Source organism: Diaporthe batatas (genome assembly GCF_019321695.1).
Source record: "Diaporthe batatas strain CRI 302-4 chromosome Unknown Contig00021, whole genome shotgun sequence".
Lineage (NCBI taxonomy): Eukaryota > Fungi > Ascomycota > Sordariomycetes > Diaporthales > Diaporthaceae > Diaporthe > Diaporthe batatas.
In genome coordinates this window covers 524,011-542,873 of record NW_025408568.1, presented here as the reverse complement: position 1 = coordinate 542,873, position 18,863 = coordinate 524,011, and the positions used below count along the sequence as shown (strand labels likewise).

Here is an 18,863-nt window from a genome sequence, read left to right as displayed (position 1 = left end):
CTCTCGACACAGTCGTGTAAGGGTTTCCCTCCTGAGTGAACACGATAACAGCACCGATGTTTGGGCCCTCTGAGACATTTGAAGCAGCCCACATATTATCCTCCATTTATTTGCGTCACTGTTGCTGATACTGATGATTCTCAAATTAGATGCTTTTGATCGTGTGTCGGTATCCAAAATTATTAGCAAGTTTGTTGGTGATCACAGTAACAGCCAAATGTGACTGTGTGCGCTTGAGTGACTGGCACCCTGGTGGCTGCTTAGTCATCCGGTATTGCTCATTCATTCACACCCTCATGGACCAGAACCTCCGCTGCGGCAGGATCAAGGTACCAATTAAATCTTGAGCTGTTTTAATGTCCACCTCAAAACCCGCTAAGAGCCGGTTGAATGATTTCTGAGGTCGGAGGGCTTTCCTCTTATTGCCCTCCCTCAAATTGCTTCGGTCTAATTGTCTGGGACATACCAAGGCCTGCCTACATCCAACACTTTCACTTTGGGGACAAACCGATCACACTTTGAGAAATCACGCAATCCTGGGTCATGTATTCTTGAAAGTCTACCCTTTGAAGAGGTTACAGATTCGTTACCCGCCGCCTCAGAACAAGGGGTTCGTCATCATCGTCAGGGAAGGCCAGGAAGTCCATCTTATGAGTGAAATCCAGGAATCCATGAACGATCACAGCATCATCCTTGTGTGCGATCACAATGGTGTTCTTCCCCACTACCTCCATCAGAAATTCTCCTCTTGTGCGCCAAAACGTCGGCAAGAAGAAATGACGAGTGTAATGCTTGGCCCCTGAGATGTCCTTGATGCTCAACGAGCAAATCCACCCCCCGCGATCCAAGAATATGACGGTGGACTTGGTTACCGCAAGTATTGACTTCACACTAGCAGTCATGTTCCTGAGAGTACAAGACACAGCAACCGTAGAAGACTGGGTGTTTGCTTGATATAGGTCCATCATCAGGAAAGCTGTTCCCGTACTCTTTTGAAGTGCCAAAGCTTGACAAAGCATACTGAATCCTGAATGAGACACCCAGTCATTACCAGCCGTTTGCCAATCGAAGTTCTCCGGGCATTCCATTGCTAGAACGCGGCCATTGGTGACTTCTTGCATTTTCTCCCATTGGTATATGCGCACTTCGTTGCCATCGACAAGAAGCAGTAGATTGGCGTCGGTGGGATGACACATCCACCGAGAGTTTTCAGTAGAGAATTTGCTCTGCGAAATCTCAGCTCCATTCCAAACTTCCTCTCCAGTTTGGTTAGAGAGCACGAACGCCGAACCACCTGGTTTTATGATTGCCTGAATGACTAAGGCCGGCGCTCTGTGGTCCAAGACTTGAACTCCTTGCGACCATCTTGGGTTGCTCATAGATGGCTTTTCTAGGCGCGTGAGGATGCATCGCCGTGATATGTCGACACTTAGAAGCATGCCTGACTGAGTTTCAAAGTGCAAGAGCCGAATCTGGACTGAGTGGAGCTTCAGCTCAAGAACCACATCACCATTGCGGCTTTCATGAACTGTGGTCGACCCATCCTCTCTACCACAAAAGAAGTATTTGCCATCATGAGCTGGTGCAACGACGGTGATGGTCTTTGTGTTAAATAATGAGCGAGAGAAATGATCACGAGGGCCTTCAACCACTGGCATGTTCTGCTCTTCTGGATCGCTGGAATTGTCATCCATCGAGCTTTTCCGGACGAGGACCGGGGGCTCCCAAACATTGCAAGAGCGTCCTCGGATATCATATAGCCGGAGACTACTTGATGAAAACACAATCCTCGAGACAGTCTCGTCCAATGATTCGATCCTATGCAATAGGTGAAGAGTCTCAAACACGAAGAGATATATTCCTCCATCGTTGTCGCCAGCAGCAAGGGTTCTGCCATCTGGTGAGCTCGCCATGGTCCTTGTATGAATGTTGTAAGAGTTTGTCTGCTTCGGGTTCCACTCGTCCATTTCGAATACAGCGATCTCGCCATCTTGGTACGCAACAGCCACCAGATCAGACTCAAGCGCAGGATTGAGTTCGACACAGTTTATCTGAGGAGGTCGTGCTGCGTCTTCATAGCCTTCTTTCTCAAGCCTGCAAAACCTGTCGAGGTTGCCTTCAGAATCCATGAGAAAGATCGTCAAATGTGAACTTCTCCAGGTCACTGCGGTTATACCAAGAGCAAAGGAGACACAAGCCACCTCTGGGCAGAATTTCTTTGTGGTCTGGCTCAACTGCTCGGACTCAGAGTCTGAACTGGAGCTGTCCCCAGGAATGGTGATGGGGTCAAGCTGAGTGCCATCGGCAGAAGCAAAAGCGAGCATGGCTTGCTTCACGTCATTTTTAATAGTGACCAAGAGTTTTGTGTCATCTGCGTTAAAGCAAACCGATGAAGCGATGCCGGGCACTGCGACTTTCCAAACGAGATCCTGCTTTGTACTCCATAGCGAGACCGCTTTCGGGCTGCAAGAAGCGAGCACATTGGAAACATTGCCAAAGGCGAGCTGACGTACTGGAGACCCGTGTTTTAGGAGTGCGACTTCCTCGAATGTCGAAGCACTGAAAATCCGAACCATTCCATCGGAATGACCAGTAGCAATGTGGTTGTCGGTGACTGCAATGCTCTTTGAGTAAGACTGAAAATTCATAGAGGCCAAGCGTTCTTCCCAGTCCTTGTGCGAGTCGGTAATAATCTTCTGTGAACAATTCTGCGCAAAGTTCCGATTGACTAGTGTTGATGACGGGCACAATGGTGGGATGAAGGCATAGATGGACTCGGGAGAGTCCAAAAGTGTCTGGCCGAAGATGCTGACAATGTGTGTCAAATCATTGATCCAAGACTCGACCTTCTGGTAACTCTTGCTGAATGGGGGACTTCTTTCAAGTTGACGGGCCAGATACGGCTTGACGTTCCCAATTGTCTTCAGGAAAGGCTTGAGCTTTTGACTTCTGGCGATATGTTCGATCCAGATGAGCGTTTTAGCGTCAATGAACTCTGCCAAAGAGGCGAAAGTGGTTGCCGAGGTCGAGTGCGAATGTAGCAGGTGATATGAGAAATGTAGACAGGAGTAGTTCAAAAGCAAGGAATGACCTGACTTCCCGGGTGCCGATTTGGTTCTTCGCGATGTCCGGCGAAGGCCATTGCGCCCATTCATCAATGAGAGACATATGTTGCCAAGCTGCTCGTGAGCCAGACGATAGTTGACGTAAAAGTTCGATTCCGAGGAGATAAGGTACTCTCTCACAGTCTGGTGCATAAGCTGAACTCGATTTGCACTGTCGACAGTAACAAGACTGCCGCATATCTCAGAGAAGATGTCTCCAGTTGTGGCTGTGAGAAGCGTGTGACCGATGTCGAGATGCACAGCTTCTGTTAACTCCTCTGCGGACATAGGCTCTGGAGCGCACACTACCCATTTTAAAATGCATTTCGCTTTCTCAGAATTTGAAGCAGTCGAGATACTGTCCAGAATTCTATCGTAGAATCCGTTCATCTCTGAAGGGACCTGGCGAAGAGCGGCTTTGATGTCCTCGGAACTGTAAAGCTCATCCAGACGCCCGATAATCAGAGATGCCCAAAGAAAGTTCCCTTGAGACTTTGCAAGAATATCAGACACGATATGGTCATTCTCCTCATTGTCGAGTATCCTGGAGAGTCGGGGTTGCGATCTGACATATGCCGCGATGTCACGGAGGGAGTCTTCTTGTCCTGTGCGAAACTCAACCCTTTCCACATTTTCCGCATTGAGAAGTTGCCCCACGGGAGCATCCGGGGAGTCTGGCCGACTGGTGATGAAAATACGTACGGGGACTCGGGCCTCCAACCTGGAAAGAACCTGTATCAAAGAGATTAAAGACTTCTTGGGGCACTCGTCGAGCCCATCAATCACCCAGTAGCATGGCTGCGCGAATTCTACTTGAAATAGTCTGCCTTGGAAGAGATTGTTCCATATGAGTGTGTGATCTTGGGTATTGACCGTCTCACCACTGCTAATCATTGACAGAAAGACCTGGCGTATTTCGAAACTGAAACTGGCCATTTGATATGCAAGGTTGAGTAGTAGAGCCGCGATTCCCAATTTGGTGTCGTTTTTGAAGAAGAAATAGCAACAGTCCATGTTGAACGAGTTCAAGTATCTGATAACATGCGATGTGGTCACTGACTTCCCAGATCCTGGAGGTCCGGACAACCAAAGTATCCGGGGTTGTGTGGCGTACGGTCTATGCTCTGAGGTGCCCCAAGACGAACAATCGGCAACGTCGAGCCACCGGTGGAAGTCCTTATGCTGAGTGATCCATTCGCACGTCCCATGATGCAGCTTTTCTGACACAGAGAGAAGGTCTCTACTTGGCTGATGGCTGACATCGAGAAAGTCCGCAATGGTCTTCATTAGTTGGGCTTGACGCGTGGTGTCTGCCAAGATCAGCTGGGTCAAGATCACTATAAGACTTAGAGAGCATAGACATACACTGAGCATTGATCTCTTCAATTGTTGTCTTGAAACAGTCTCTTAGAGTAATATAGTTTGGATCGTTCATGTCACGAAATTTACAAACGTGACGATGGTCTGCAGACAAGTATTGTGTGTGCTCCCCAGGAAGGTTCATCACGGCAGAGGCTTTCTCAACAATCATGAAGCCTGCGGTAGGGGAGCCTTCGAAGAATGACCATAGTTGGACATCTCCGCACACGTGTCTGAAGTCTTCATTGATGTCCTGTTTGAACTTCAGTATGCCAGGGACTGACAAGCATAAATGTGCAAAAGTAACTCACTGCGACAGTTTGGGAGTCAGGGAGTAGTTCCTTGGCATATGCCTTGGGTCCGGTGGGGAGCGAAACAGAAAGAAATGCTTTGAGGTACGCGGCGGAGTTGGACCCTCGATGGGGTGTGGCCAAGAAGTAAAGACTATGTATCCGAGATGCGACATCATGATAAACAGGATCGTTTCTGGCAAGTATGTATGCCTAGTTTCACAATTAGTGGACGGGTATGAAGTTAACTGACACCACAGCGCAGAGCTTACCTGCTTGACAACGAGGCCACCCATGCTGTGGGCAACTAAAACCAGTGGCACCTTTATACTATATCAGCACATTCATTCCCCTGTCTGGGAAACATCTCTGAATGAGTTCGTTCTTTTGGCTTGGGAGGTCTCACGTCTTTGGTTCTCTTCAATATAGAAGAGTTGTATATACTAGCCACCAATGCTTGTGCAAAGTCCCTGATTCTCAGTGTACTATGGGAGGTTTTGGACCAGTCGGAATCGTAACCGAAACTGTGAATCCGGACATTCTTGAAACCTAGCTCGGCTGGGAGCCATTGCTCCGGCCAGAAGGTCGCCGGGTCTTCCGGATGAAGGCTCCACGTTTTCCTCGAGCCGCCATGGAGCCCATGGACCTATGGTGTCTGAGTCTTTACTCTATCGTAGCAGCCAGAGTGTGTGAAGAAAGAGGTGTGAACTTACAAATACGAAGTCGACGCGAGCTTCTGATGGCTCATACAGGGTGACCAAGCCAAGGCTCCCTTTGCAGTTGTCAGCGGCATCGACTGCAGACGAACTCGATTTGCGCCTTCTTCGAAAGAGGCTCGGAGCAGAATGGTGTCTCTGACGCAAGGGCAAAGGCTCCTGTGGCGCCAGCGAATCGGAGTCCCTTGAATCGGTTGACCCAGAGATCTGCACATGGTCAGCGAGGTCTTCATAGGTGGAGTCGCTGTTGATATGAGGCAATTAGGCCACCTCCTACCTTGGTATAGCCTGAGTATACCATTGTCTCATCACATATGAGAAGCTGATAATTGCCAATGTTCAGAGAGCCGCCGTCACGACATGAGACAAGGTATCAGTTGGAGCGCAGAATCCTTTGCCCAAGCATGTGCTGTGCCTAAACCCCGAAGCCTATGTGCGATTGTCGGCCATGTCGTCAAACCTGGCTGCCCCGCGCTTGAAAGTGGCACGACCCCAGCAAAATGCTACCTTGGGTCGCAAGTCTAATTGCGGAACCCTAAAGCGTTGGTGAATGAATCAGGTCCAATAGAATCAGCGAGCTGGTCGCTATCATTGGGCTGCGCCGCATTCCTGCATGCCAGGGTAACTTCGTCGATGCAGCTAAGCGCTGCGATCTTGAAATGCATGCTCGCGAATGGAGCAAGCGTGGATCCATATAAAACAGGGAAAATGTGTTCCGGAGCAACCGCTGCTTTCAAGTTCCGATTTTCAATGCTATCATTGAGGCATTGACATTGGATCTCACTCTCAAAATTTTGAAATATTGAGCGGCAGTATAGGTCTATCATTTTTGGAAGCAAAGCTCAAGTTGCTATTGTTCAAGCTTGCTATCAAAGATGGTCGAAAATTCTCGTGTGATCGACCATGGGCTGGACGAGGCGGTTTTGGAACGTATGTGCTGACTTTCCTGACCCTTCCACGTGTCTCTGTCACCGAGATGATGGCGCCATTTTGTCCCCTTTTGCAAGCCTCGAAACAGCCGACGCTGATTTTGGTGCTAGATCTCCCGGACGGGGGCAAAGTTATTCAAGTAACAGAATTGGGACTCAGCGATTACTGTCGCAATCATCGCATAGATGTGGAGCTTCCCGACGGGAGTGTTGCGCATTTCTTCACCAAGGTACGTCCCATATGACCATGGATCACAATCACCACGGACCCGAGGACTGCAGCTGATGAAATACACGGGAGTAGACAGGTAGCGGACCAACTAGCTTCGAGCAGATCGAGTCACACTGGGCATCCGAATCTATGATTCACAAATTCATACCCGAATATGTTCCGAAACCGATCGCCTTCGAAAAGTACCGTTCTGAACCTGACACACATTTCATACTGATGGAATTTGTCGAAATGGTTGATGATCTCGCACCTCCAGAGATGTACATGGCACCGCTGGTGGAGCTGTATGCCCGGAGTTTAGGGAAATCACCCACAGGGAAATTCGGGTTTCCTGTGAATACCACGTTTGGCTTTCTGCCACAGACAAACGACTGGGAAGCTTCTTGGGAGGTCTGGTGGACAAAGCACATGAAGTTCATTCTCGAACGCGACGAGACCATCCGGGGCGAGTTCACTGCCGAGGAGAGAGTGGTTGTGGAGGACTTTCTCAACAAGGTCTTGCCCAGATATCTAAGGCCACTGGAATCAGAAGGAAGGTCTATCCAGCCGTGTCTCTGCCACACAAACATGTGGCCGGGTAACGTCAAGTCCCGACTGGATAACGATGCCCTGATCACATTCGATGCGAACGCTGTCTGGGGACATAATGAATGTAAGTTCCCAAGATCTCTACCTCTCACAATCTCCTCCATTGTTAACATCCCGATTTTGCGCAAGTTGAATTGGGTGTGCACAACAACCCAAGATACCCTCTGGGGAAGCGTTACACGGATGAATATTTTAAGCACGTGCCAATTTCCGATCCGGTGGAGGACGTTGAACAGCGGGGCTTGATTTATCTGATTCGAAATCAAGTTTGTCTGGCGAGTCTATATCCGGATGAACAGAATTTACGAGATACGTGAGTGACATGGACTTATGTTTTTGAATCCCGTACCCAGGCCTTTTTAGCCATGACTAATTATTTCCAAGGTACATCCAAAGCATGAGACTACTTGTGCAGTCGGCTGGAATATCAAACGGGACCGGCGAGTTATGCGGTGAAGAAATCATAAGTGGTTTCGAACCTGTTCCGCATCAATTACATCTGAAGACATCCATAGATACATGATGCCCTCGTACAGTGGCAAAGGCTCAAGACACAGCGTTTAAAATACATACTAGTAGTTTCGATGAGTGATAAAAATTAGGATAGGTGGAAGAAAGCCATAGATACACATTATTAAGCGTCTTTCTTCGTATTTTAGGGATGTTCCGTGAAGCATATATCCTATAAAATTCGCTCTACGGCGTAGGAAAGTGCTGAGTGATAATCGGACAGCAGATCACGCAGATTGCTGTTTTCGGTTGATGTGCGAACAGATTTTGCACTAGCAACCAACACACATATGCATCATTCTCTATAAATAGCTCTCGATAGAGAACCCCGCCCGATACTGCGCCATCAGAGGGGCTGGATGGCCATTTAATCTCCCTACCTTGACTGCCTGCTATGCCTCAAGCTGTGAGCACACATCAGCGGTGCCAATTGTCGACTTTCAACCGGGAAAACCTAAACTCGCTGCGGAGCAATCTTCCAGGCCGTCATTCCGGTAGACTTGGCCCAAAACCAGATAATATAGTACTGACACGCTAGCAAGTCGTTTATTACGGGCGACATGGTTTCGACAACCACGGATGTGAAGTCGCTGGATCCTGTGAATGGTCAGGCTGGTCAGGGTGATGACACACAGGATACAGAGGCTCAGAATGTTGTCACGACTACACGCCCATACACAGTGTTTACCAAGGGACAGAAACGATTCATCAGCCTAGTCGCCTCTTTCGCAGCCATGTTCTCGACGCTGATGAGCTACATCTACTACCCAGCTCTGGTGCCGATGTCACGGTCCCTCGGTGTGTCGGTGTCCTTGATCAACCTGACGGTCACGTCGTACCTGATTGTTGCCGCGATCGCCCCGGCGTTCATGGGAGACATGGCCGACCAGGCGGGGCGACGCCCCATCTACATCCTGATGTTCACGCTGCTCATCGGCGCCAACATCGGCATGGCGCTCCAGGACTCGTACGCTGCGCTTTTCGTGCTGCGGATGCTCCAGAGCGCCGGCTCGTCGGGGCTGACCTCGGTCGCATATGGAGTCATTGCGGACATTACCGTGGCTGGAGAGCGGGGTGGGTTCGTTGGGACCATGCTCGTTGCGTGAGTGCTGTGCCTTGTCCTTCGATCCGTGGCGGGTGATCGAGCGCAAATCACTGACCGGAACGTCTCACAGAACGGACTTTGCAGTCAGCCTGGGGCCGGTGATAGGCGGGGTCATCGCGCAAGAAGCCGGGTGGAGGTGGATTTTCTGGTTCCTTGTCATCCTGACTGGGTCACATTTTCTGATTGTGATTCTGTTCCTCCCAGAGACACAGCGCAACATCGTCGGTGACGGGAGCGGAAAGGCCAGGGGTGTGTACTGGAGCTTCTTCAGCGCCTTGCAGAAGCATGAGAAGGAAGGGCCTTCGACACATATAATGAAGCCCATGCGGCATTATCCCAACCCCTTTGCTTGTCTGCCGATCTTGGCCAATAAGCAGTCCCTGGTCGTTATCCTGCTCTATTCCCTCACCTACGCGGTCAAGATGACCTTGCAGGCTTCCCTCGGAGCACAGTGTGTCGAAATCTATCAGCTGGACTATCTCAATGCTGGGCTGATTTACCTACCGTCGGGAGTTTCGGGTGGCGTTGGAGCCTTTTGTACTGGTGAGTAGTGAAGACACTTCATTTAGCAACCCAGGTTATACCATGCTTACACATTGTAGGGAGGTTTCTGAACTACTATTACCGCCGGACCGTCAACAAGCTTTCGGACGGAAATGAGAGATCATTCAATGGGCACGAGGTCGACTTTCCAATCGAGAAGACGCGTCTGAAGGGAGCCTATATCCTTATCATTGTCAGTGGCTTGGGCACTTTGGGTTACGGGCTTGCTTTGATGACCAGGACGGTAAGTCAACTTTGCACGTTCCATACAGCAATATCATGCTCACTAATGTCGATACAGCATATTTCTGTCATGATCATCATGCAGTTCCTGACGGGAGTCACAACTGCGAGCCTGTTCGCTGTACGTCAACCGATCAAAACCCCAAAATCTTCTCACGAGCAAATGACTGACTCTACCAAGATGACTGGCACGTTACTCACGGATCTGAACATGCAACGGTCCGCGACGGCGTCAGCAGCGATGAGCATCGTCAGGTGTCTGGGAGCTGGCGCTGCCGTTGCCGCCGTGCAACCGCTGGCAGACTCGATTGGCCTGGGCTGGTGTTTTGCCATCTACGCGATACTGATGCTCATCGAGCTGCCATTGGCATGGCTTATACAGAAGAAAGGCATGAAATGGAGGAGTGAGCAGGCGGCGCGAGAGTCCTAGAAAGTGGTTGTGCAGGCATCGCTTAGGTAGACCGACGCGCGCGGGAATTCATGCTTGGCTGGGAAGGGGCAAAGAAATAGACAGGATGTAAAGAATAGAATTTGCGAGAGAGAAGTTGCATTTTCAAACCTGGTGGGCAAGCAATGGCACCACCGTCACAAAGCTGATTAATGACCGTATCATCGTGCCCAGGTGCTCTCCCCAATCGAGGAACGCAGAAGGATTTGCGACTCGATACGTGGATGAAATCATACCGTCCACAAGAATATTGGTGGATAATATCAGGGCTTTCTTCAAAATCTATTTCATCGCGTATAATGTGTATAATGTTGAGCACTACTTTAAACATTGCACATATCCGCGCCCCATGAAAATATCACCTGCTCACTCAGTGAACAAGATATCTGTCGTCCGAGTTGATATTGTAGTCGGCGAACTTCCTTGAGGGCACCTTGCGCTGGAACATGATATCCATCTCCTCAAAGGTGCGGTCCTTGGTCTCCGGCAGACGGAAGAAGCCCCACATGGTGGTGAGCAGAGAAAGACTGCCCCAGAAAAAGGCCTGCAGAGTATGAGTCAGTGGGAGTGAACCCAATCAAATGAAGCGAATATCAAGGCTTGAGGCTTACAGTCTTTCCCTGGGCATTCCATGCAGTAGGTGACATGAAGTACGGCTGCAACACGCCGCCAATGATGTTGGCGACGTAGTACGCGCTGCGACCCAAGACGACGGTCTGGGTACGGAGACGAGTGGAGCCGATCTCAGCTACGATCGTGTAGACGATGGGCCCGACCGACATGGAGTACACGCCGAGCCAGACAATGCAGAGGATCGACTGTACGAGGCCGAGGGTGTGGGTCTGGGGCTTGATGCAGGCCAGGATGCCGATGAGCCACAGGCAGCAAAGCAGGCCGTAGAACCCACAGAGCCAGATGCTCCTTCGGCCCCACTTGGAGATGTAGAGCCAAGAGATTATTACGCCGCAGAAGGCGATGGCGGTACCGACGAGACCCAGGCTGTAGGAGAGGTCGGCGCTCAGGCCGGCTTGCTCGTAGACTAGAGCGAAACTGCGTTAGTAATTGTCATTCATGTTAACAAACCGAGGAGGGTCTCACAGAAAGTTCCGGTATAGCAGAGAGCGCCACCATTGGTAATCTGGGATACGAAACACATGACGGCGATCTCCGTACGTCGGCGGTTGGTACCCCTGAAGCAGTCAATGTAAGAGGTACCAGATCGCTCTTCCTTCTCCAGCTCGTTGGTCCGAACCATCAGGGCGATTGTAGCATCGTGGTCGTTGTGAACCTCCGGCTCGGAGAGGCGGACCAGGGAGGCCTTGGCCTTCTCGAGCTGGCCCGTCCGGACTAGGTACCAAGGGGACTCGGGGGCCAAGAATGCGATTATGAAGAGCGGGACGGGCCACACCCACTGGATGGCCATGGGGATCTTGTAGCCCCAGTCGGTCTCGTTGTTGATCAGGCCCTTGAGAACACCGGCTGCGATGAACTGGCCGATGCACCAGCACAGGTTGATGTAGGCGGTGAGGTATCCACGGAGAGCCAGAGGCACGACCTCGGCGGCATAGGCCGGGCCAGTTGTCGCGAACACGCCCCAGGGGATGTTGCACAGGAACTGGCCGACGAGAAGGACTTCGATGTTGGGCGAGAAGAACACCATAAAGATGGCCGCAGCAAGCCAGGCCAGACTGCCCATCAGCACCATGCGATGTCCGTACTTGGCGGTCAGGTACCCGTTAAGCATGGCTCCGATGATGTTTCCCACGCCGCTGATATCGTTCAGGCCGGCCTGCCAGGCAGAGCTGATCTGGTAGCCGTGCTCCTCGCCGCTGTACTCGCCGAACTTTCTTCGGAACGACGAGTAGCCCCAAAAGTTGCCCAGAAGTTGCGTATCGTAACCCTCCATGATGATTGTCGCGGAGATCACTGCGAGAACAGGACTTGTCAGCAGCTGCGGGCCCAGGGTTGCGCCCCAACACACCACCCCGACATCAGACTTCACTTACGGACGGACCAGATGGCGGCTTTCTTGTGCGTCTTTAGACCCTGCATGAGGGTCATGCTATGCTCGGCCGCCGTGGCCTGCGCGGCCTCGTCGTTGAGGACCTTGACATTGTCGAGGTTGGGCGCCGTGCCCTTGTCGTCAATGTGCTCGGGCCGAGTCTCCTTGCTATCTGTGGGCTCCATGTTGGCTGACCCGTGAGGAGATCTCAAGCCTGGAGATTCTGTCCGGAATGTGGTTTCCAACTCCAAACAAATACACGAGGAGTGGTATCTGCGCAGGAGAAAAGCAGCAGGGAGAATGTCACGGTGGCAGCCGCGTCTAATTCTAGTAGGGGACCCGCGTGCCTCTTATTATTGCATGCAGCTCCCCTCATGTATAAGACCACCCGGGCTCTGGTCACAGGAGGCATCAGATGTTAGGCACATGTTGCGGCGTCGACCACGCAGGTGGCTGGGCCACCGGCCCGTCAAGACCGTTAGAGCAGGAGAAGGCAAAGAAGGATTTGCGCCATGTGCACATGGGGACCCGTCTGGTCGGGATTGAGAGAGTTCTTGCAGGCCATTGCAGGACGTTGCAGAAAGCTTCCGTGGGGTGTTGATATCGACGATTGGTGGAACTTCTCGTGGAGGTTGCATTCGAATAACAAACCCCTGGGCTCTTTGTGGGGATTCTAGGCCAAAGACCAGGGAACGTAGCATTTTCTTGGGGATGTGGAATCCACAGCCGCTTGGGGAATCCGGGGAAGCCTACGGGAGCGTGCAGCTCGTCTCGGACGAGGCTGCTGCCAGTTGTCTTTTGTTCTGCTGAGTAACGGGTGTCAAGACAAGTCACGGGGCATTCTAATACCTGCTAATTGAGAAAGGGATGATTCTTATTCTAGCAGAAACGCTCCAGTATTGAATATGTCCACCCGTATCGGAGTGTTCCAGCAGAGTCTCCAGGACAAGACTTCGGTGAAAAGCTCAGCGGAAAATAGGCTAACAGCGGGAATCAATTCTTGGAGAAAGGGACCCCACTACCGGTGCCGTCTTGGAGAGCACATGAAGCTTTTCTTGACAGGGCTTAGTGTTCTGGTCTCGCCCGCAAACCCCCTGCCCAGGTCACCCATTTCGGATACATCTTCCCACCCGACCGACCTTTCCCCCTCACCAACACGCAGCCAAGCCAGAGGGCTCGGGAACGTCTGCACCGACAAGGGTCCAGGCATCTGCAAGAGCCACACGACGCTGCGTTCCCCGTAAGGGAGGGTGGGAGCCCAAGACATTGGTATTTGCTTGATTCCCTTGCTGGATCGGCTCGATATTCCGAGAGCAAACCCAGTCAGCAGCCAAGGTAGAGACGACAGCGTGGCATGCGGAGCCTCATTCTTGGGTGCGTTGACATGCCGAGCAGAGCAAGCCTTTTTCCAAGAGACAAGCGCGGCCATCACTTGGCTCTGTAGGCAAATGTCACCGCACTGGCTTCATACCATATGCATCGACTCCATTCCACTTGACGCTAGACCTTGCTGATGATGGTGATCACCCCAGTGTACATTTGTGCTTCGCGGATGTCCCACCACCTTTCAACGAGACCTACCCTAGGGTAGAGTATTAGCCGTCATGCCGTTAGATTTGGCCGAACTCGTACCCAGTATCCCACGAATGTCTTCCTTGACCAATAAGTGGAGTGAATACTTATTCTGCGGTCCGAAAAATTAAGACTTTTGATCCGGACAATACCCACAAAGCGGAGTGGTCATCAGACCTACTTAAGTCCTTAAGTATGCAGCAAAGCAGCATGTTGAAGTGAACATGAACGTTTCAAGACATTTTCATTATCTAATAGTTGTGTTTTCGCTAGAGCTGTCGTCCAGCTTCTTTTCTTGGATGACCTGGCCCTTTTCCTGCTTCTTCCTGTCGCGCCGCGTCCGCCACTCCAGAGACCCATACACAGCGATGGATGCCGAGCCGAGGCCGAATATGAGCCCCAGTGCCACAATGCCGACTGCACCCCCCGCAATCTTCGGTATTGATGAACTGTCGATTTGCTCTTCTCTTTTTGTTTGTAGATGGAGTGTCTGGATACCACTTCTCGCGTCAATCTGTGACGCCTGGTTGTAGTCACCGGTGGGCAAGGCCGCGACGAGAGTGAGTTGGAGCAGGATGGTGTAAATAATGGCGACAACATTCCGTATTGAGAGGTGACATAGTATCATGATTTGATTTGGTCGAGTGCAGGGTGAAGACGTCCGGCAGAACAACGTTATCGACGTCCGTGTCCGATTCAGGTGCTCGGTGCTCTTCGCCTCTTCGAGAATGCGTCGAGGTGTGTGGGATTTTATCGGGGATTCTTCGCACTGCGACAGCTCCACTGTGTAAAAACTGAAAGATTTGAAAATCGCCGGCTTGTTCCTGTCAAAGCCTTGGACGCCGAGATGGTCAACATCCGCTGAGGAAGAAAGACTGAAAGGCAAAAGCGACCGGAAGGCAGTACTGAAAAGGACAGAGTCCGTCAGGAAGAAGAAGGGCTTCCCCACTGCCAGCGTTATAGGCCCCGTACAGTTTATTTACTTTTGTTTACGACAAGACCAACGGGTGGCGCAGCCCACGTCCGGCGGCGTTACAACCCGACGTGAACCGCGCGTCATGAGCACTCGGCTCCATGGCGTCTGAGGTTTGAGACCGCGGAGACCACTCATTTTGCAGAGCTGCTCGGCTCCGAAGGCAGGCGGGTGCCCAGGTGGGACCATGCGTGCCCGTGTCAGGCTATATTTGGGGTGACCCGGGCTCGCCAAGGGCAAGGATCCCGAGGCCAGCAGCAGAATAGGCGCCCGTAGGGAGCCCCTGCTGTGAGATTCGACGTTTTAGACGCCCGGCGATGACGCATGCAGCTGCGCTGTGACGCCTCGCCTGCGGTTTCAGGTAGCCCCGAACAAGTGGGGCGTCGAGGGCCACAGCTGAGCCTCAAAAATGGCCCCTTTGTCGAGTCCTTCGCATCACGGAGAGAAAAGTTCTTGCAGCTGCCGCTCATTTCCCCTCACGCCTTTTTCATCCGACCTGACCGCGGCGATCTCCCGGATGGACGGCATGGAACCTGGGTAGGGAATGGTCTCATCTAACATTGCACGCCAAGGCGGATGGATGTGCAATGGAACGGCAAAGTTACCAGGGTTTGATCATCAGACTGAGGAGGACACTTTGAGGTCAGACGAAGCAAAACCTTTGCGGCAATTCAACGTCATTCGCAACTGGTTAGAAATCACGGCCTTACCGGCGCTGTCCCATAACAACGCTTGAACGTTGACACGATGAGAACTGCTCTACTGCCAACTTGGAGTTTCAGTGCTGGAAAACAGTGTGGCCAATTTTCGAGCAATATGAAATTTGTGTACTCCTGCCACATTGCGCCAACTATTGCCGCAGAACTGTCATGTAGCACCTTGAGCTTGTCGTAAGGTTAGCCAGCTGTAACGCGGCTAGTTGCCCAGGTGGTGACGATGTGCCAGCGCGACGGACTGGCCGACGATCTGGAGTGGTATAGTCAAGTAACATTTATCCCTATAGCTCACACGACATTTAAATATAATATTTAAATATCACACCACCTTTTTCTACATTTAAATAGAAGCCTTAAAATTGTTTAAATATATCCTTAAACCCTAACCTCTAACTCTAACCTTAACTACTAACCCTAACACTAACTACTAACTCTAATACTAACCCTAGGGGGTTCCCCCTAGAACCCCCCTCTAACCCTAATATATTTAAATATATAAAAAGGTAATATAACATTAAAATATAGAAAAAGGTAGCGTAACATTTAAATATAGATTTTATATACTTAAAGATTTTAATATAATATTTAAATATCACATAAGCTATAGGGATAAATATTACTTAACTGTATCCTACGACGATCTGTTCCATAAATACGGCACCTCGTCGCAGTCTTCAAAACTCATAACTCTCAAGCTGTTGTCAACAGCCATCGTAGTGGACTTGTAAACCGGATGGCTACACTGAAATTGACGTAGCCACTGTCACTTCATTGAATTTGACAGAGCCTGGTAGAGCTAGAAGGTCCTACCACTTCAAGTTAAGTATTCTCGACCAATTTTTCAGATCTCGAAACTGCCTGTTGAATTGAAGGCAGCATCATCAAGTTGCCTTCTCGATGCGCGTGCCCCGGCCACGTAACCTCGAAGCGACCTGTAGACGCCGAAGCGGGCACGATACCCGTCGGAGTGGATTTCGGGAGCCAAACATTGTATCAGGTGGTTTTCGTTTTTAATCCCCATACATGTAAAATGTACGTGGCGCCTTCATACAGTATCAACCTTGGAAACTCTAGGTCGTTGAAATTGCTACGGCCCCGCTTACGTTCGGGTCGGAGGATTATGTCCAGGGCTGGGATCGACAGTCGGAACCCGGCACGTCTGCGCTGGTATTATACGCCGGTGGCCGCTTCGACCACCACGACGCCGACGGGTGTGGGCCAGCCATCCGTGCTGTCATCGGGGACGCGCAAGTACCAGTGCTTGGACCAATTACATCTCCTTGCCTAATAGATATCCAAGTCGTTCTACCTAGGTTGTTAAGATGAGGGATCCAGGCAATAGTTGACGTCCTTTATTCCTCATAATTATGCCTGCCTTCTGCGATAATATGGCCTGGTGTGAGTCATGTGCAGCCTTTTTCCACTTTCCACCCAACCCCTCCAGGGTCCAACTTTTGGCCTATCCATGGGACGCTCAGTTGACAGCATGCAGGCAACCCTACCGGGGTTAGCTTCTGATCGCCCTACTGCACGCGAGCCTTGACTCTAACTTAGGTAATCCATGAAGACAGGCCAGCCAGGCACCAGGATGACTCACCAATCAACGCGAAATTATTTGGATCACACTATGGGCTTCGCTCTCAATATTTCTCACGTCATCATCGTGTCTTCAAGTGTCGACGTTTCCACCCGTAACTCATTGTGTGACGACTAAGTACTAATAAGACCGGCCTTCACGTGCACCCTCCCATACTGGACCATTCATTTTGGCGCTCAGGTTGTGGAATCCACCCAACTGGTGCGCTTTATCACGTCTCTCTCATCATGACCTCATTCAAAATCGCCGTGGAAGGCTGTGTAAGTAGTCCATCGTTTCAGCTAAATCGCCTGCCTCGCAGCTGACGACAAAGTGTCACGGCTCGCTAAACGAAATCTACACTGCATTAGAGTCCAAGTGCCGATCTCGAGGATGGACAATCGAGGATATTGACTTCTTGATCATTTGCGGAGATTTTCAGGTAATCAAGAATGCTAGATATACTGCTTACTGTGTCTTTTCTGAATAATCATTCCAGGCAGTCCGTAATGAACGCGACCTGAACTGCATGTCTGTGCCACGCAAATATCGCCAGCTAGGTGACTTTCACCAATATTACAGCGGCAACAAGCGGGCGCCAGTGTTGACGCTCGTCATCGGGGGCAACCACGAGGCTTCAAACTACTTCTCCGAGCTGCACTATGGCGGTTGGCTGGCTCCGAATATGTACTACCTGGGCGCGGTGAATGTGATCCGCTACGGGCCCGTACGCATAGCCGGGCTCTCGGGGATCTTCCACCGCGGTCACTACGACAAACCACACCACGAAAGCCTCCCCTACGACAGGGACGAAATCCGCTCCGTTTATCACGTCCGGCGCTGCGACATCTCCAAGCTGCTGGACGTGCGCTCGGCCGTCGACATCGGTCTCAGCCACGACTGGCCCCGGAGAGTCGAGTACTTCGGCGACTGCGAGACGCTCTTCGCCGAGCGGCCCCATTTCCTGAAGAGCGCCATGGCCGACAACCTGGGGAGCGAGCCCGCGGAGCAGGTCCTAAATCACCTGCGGCCCCGGTTCTGGTTCTCTGGCCACATGCACGCCAGGTTCCGTGCCACGGTAGAGCACGACCGCGACGCGAAGGGCGATTTCTTCCAGGGCCTGCCCGTGCCCACGGAGCTGCAGCAACAGCTGCCAAGGGCTGTGAGGACCTGGAAGAAACCCCGCGGCCGGCCGCCCGGCATCACGAACACGACCACCCACTTCCTCGCGCTCGACAAGCCCGGTCCCGACGACGGCGAGTTTCTCGAATTGCTCGAGATAGAATCCTGCTGGGATGTGGACGATCCGGCCGTCGCGCCATACCTGCCGAAGACGCCGGGCGAAAGGTTCTCCCTGCATTACGATGAGGAGTGGCTGGCGATCGTGCGCGCAACAGATGGAACCGCAGAGATGAGCGGCCCGTCCCTGGTTGGACACATGGGCCCGGCAGATGCGGCGCGCCGAGACGACGCAGATGAAGCCCGATCCTATGTCCGTGAGAATGTCACTGCAAAGGGTCTGCTGCGCATACCGGACAATTTCAAGGCACACGCTCCTAAATACGAGGGGCCAGACACCGCCCACAGCGACGAGCAGCCTTGCGAGTTTCCGAACTCGCAGACCGAGGCTTTTTGTGAGCTACTTGGAATTACTACGACCAGAGAGGATGACACAGCCTCTGGTGATGAATTTGTGGTCTTTGGTTGATGGCCCCGGGGGGTAGCCTTCTGCCACATGCCTGGCGTTTTTCTTGCCTCCGTGTCTGTCTTCTTAATGACTCATTTAGAATTGAAAAATTTAGTTCGATAGAATATGATCAATCCTTTAATGAATCAAACAATTACCTATGTATATTTTGGACTTGAAAATGTAGGAGTAAATCCCCTACAAAATGTTGTGTATTTGAGCATTTGACACGGTATGGAGGTGCCGTGTATCATGGCTTTGGACGCATAT

General features: G+C 51.4%; 6 protein-coding genes across 6 annotated transcripts; 3 read left to right on the top strand and 3 right to left on the bottom strand.

Moving 5' to 3' along the window:
- Positions 1–551: 551 nt before the first annotated feature.
- KVR01_012823 (uncharacterized protein) lies at positions 552–5,895 on the bottom strand. The gene is made up of 7 exons (XM_044787332.1): positions 5,747–5,895; positions 5,467–5,676; positions 5,160–5,399; positions 5,026–5,076; positions 4,775–4,966; positions 4,470–4,716; positions 552–4,414 (listed from the first exon to the last, which is right to left on the bottom strand). The coding sequence occupies exons 1-7, from the start codon at positions 5,768–5,770 to the stop codon at positions 576–578; spliced, it is 4,803 nt and encodes a 1,600-aa protein (XP_044638294.1). The 5' UTR covers positions 5,771–5,895; the 3' UTR covers positions 552–575.
- A 319-nt stretch (positions 5,896–6,214) lies between these two features.
- On the top strand, positions 6,215–7,871 carry KVR01_012831 (uncharacterized protein). The gene is made up of 5 exons (XM_044781527.1): positions 6,215–6,399; positions 6,510–6,628; positions 6,703–7,282; positions 7,348–7,531; positions 7,603–7,871. Exons 1-5 carry the CDS (start codon positions 6,345–6,347, stop codon positions 7,739–7,741), a joined length of 1,077 nt encoding a protein of 358 aa, XP_044638302.1. The 5' UTR covers positions 6,215–6,344; the 3' UTR covers positions 7,742–7,871.
- A 237-nt stretch (positions 7,872–8,108) lies between these two features.
- On the top strand, positions 8,109–10,388 carry KVR01_012853 (uncharacterized protein). The gene is made up of 5 exons (XM_044791349.1): positions 8,109–8,830; positions 8,904–9,376; positions 9,436–9,620; positions 9,678–9,740; positions 9,801–10,388. The coding sequence occupies exons 1-5, from the start codon at positions 8,289–8,291 to the stop codon at positions 10,047–10,049; spliced, it is 1,512 nt and encodes a 503-aa protein (XP_044638324.1). The 5' UTR covers positions 8,109–8,288; the 3' UTR covers positions 10,050–10,388.
- A 49-nt stretch (positions 10,389–10,437) lies between these two features.
- On the bottom strand, positions 10,438–12,254 carry KVR01_012765 (uncharacterized protein; the record flags this gene model as incomplete). The annotated part of the gene is made up of 4 exons (XM_044784551.1): positions 10,438–10,611; positions 10,679–11,106; positions 11,166–11,993; positions 12,074–12,254. The coding sequence occupies 4 exons, from the start codon at positions 12,252–12,254 to the stop codon at positions 10,438–10,440; spliced, it is 1,611 nt and encodes a 536-aa protein (XP_044638236.1).
- A 1,616-nt stretch (positions 12,255–13,870) lies between these two features.
- Positions 13,871–14,605, bottom strand: KVR01_012775 (uncharacterized protein). Its single transcript, XM_044792186.1, has one exon. It carries the CDS (start codon positions 14,267–14,269, stop codon positions 13,889–13,891), a length of 381 nt encoding a protein of 126 aa, XP_044638246.1. The 5' UTR covers positions 14,270–14,605; the 3' UTR covers positions 13,871–13,888.
- Positions 14,606–17,008: 2,403 nt separating this feature from the next.
- Positions 17,009–18,758, top strand: KVR01_012825 (uncharacterized protein). Its single transcript, XM_044783392.1, has 3 exons — positions 17,009–17,187; positions 17,241–17,348; positions 17,406–18,758. The coding sequence occupies exons 1-3, from the start codon at positions 17,155–17,157 to the stop codon at positions 18,612–18,614; spliced, it is 1,350 nt and encodes a 449-aa protein (XP_044638296.1). The 5' UTR covers positions 17,009–17,154; the 3' UTR covers positions 18,615–18,758.
- The last annotated feature ends 105 nt before the right edge of the window (positions 18,759–18,863 follow it).

Excerpts from the sequence above, each read along its gene's own strand:
- KVR01_012823 (XM_044787332.1), bottom strand. The coding sequence starts at position 5,770 with ATGGTATACTCAGGCTATACCAAG. Across the intron at positions 5,077-5,159 it reads TATTGAAGAGAACCAAAGAC|GTGCCACTGGTTTTAGTTGC; the intron begins GTGAGACCTCCC and ends TATAGTATAAAG. Across the intron at positions 4,415-4,469 it reads TGAAGAGATCAATGCTCAGT|ACACCACGCGTCAAGCCCAA; the intron begins GTATGTCTATGC and ends TGATCTTGGCAG.
- KVR01_012831 (XM_044781527.1), top strand. The coding sequence starts at position 6,345 with ATGGTCGAAAATTCTCGTGTGATCGACCATGGGCTGGACGAGGCGGTT. Across the intron at positions 6,629-6,702 it reads TTGCGCATTTCTTCACCAAG|ACAGGTAGCGGACCAACTAG; the intron begins GTACGTCCCATA and ends ACACGGGAGTAG. Across the intron at positions 7,283-7,347 it reads TGTCTGGGGACATAATGAAT|TTGAATTGGGTGTGCACAAC; the intron begins GTAAGTTCCCAA and ends ATTTTGCGCAAG.
- KVR01_012853 (XM_044791349.1), top strand. The coding sequence starts at position 8,289 with ATGGTTTCGACAACCACGGATGTGAAGTCGCTGGATCCTGTGAATGGT. Across the intron at positions 8,831-8,903 it reads GTTGGGACCATGCTCGTTGC|AACGGACTTTGCAGTCAGCC; the intron begins GTGAGTGCTGTG and ends AACGTCTCACAG. Across the intron at positions 9,741-9,800 it reads CAACTGCGAGCCTGTTCGCT|ATGACTGGCACGTTACTCAC; the intron begins GTACGTCAACCG and ends GACTCTACCAAG.
- KVR01_012775 (XM_044792186.1), bottom strand. The coding sequence starts at position 14,269 with ATGATACTATGTCACCTCTCAATACGGAATGTTGTCGCCATTATTTAC.
- KVR01_012825 (XM_044783392.1), top strand. The coding sequence starts at position 17,155 with ATGACCTCATTCAAAATCGCCGTGGAAGGCTGT. Across the intron at positions 17,188-17,240 it reads AAATCGCCGTGGAAGGCTGT|TGTCACGGCTCGCTAAACGA; the intron begins GTAAGTAGTCCA and ends CTGACGACAAAG. Across the intron at positions 17,349-17,405 it reads TCATTTGCGGAGATTTTCAG|GCAGTCCGTAATGAACGCGA; the intron begins GTAATCAAGAAT and ends TAATCATTCCAG.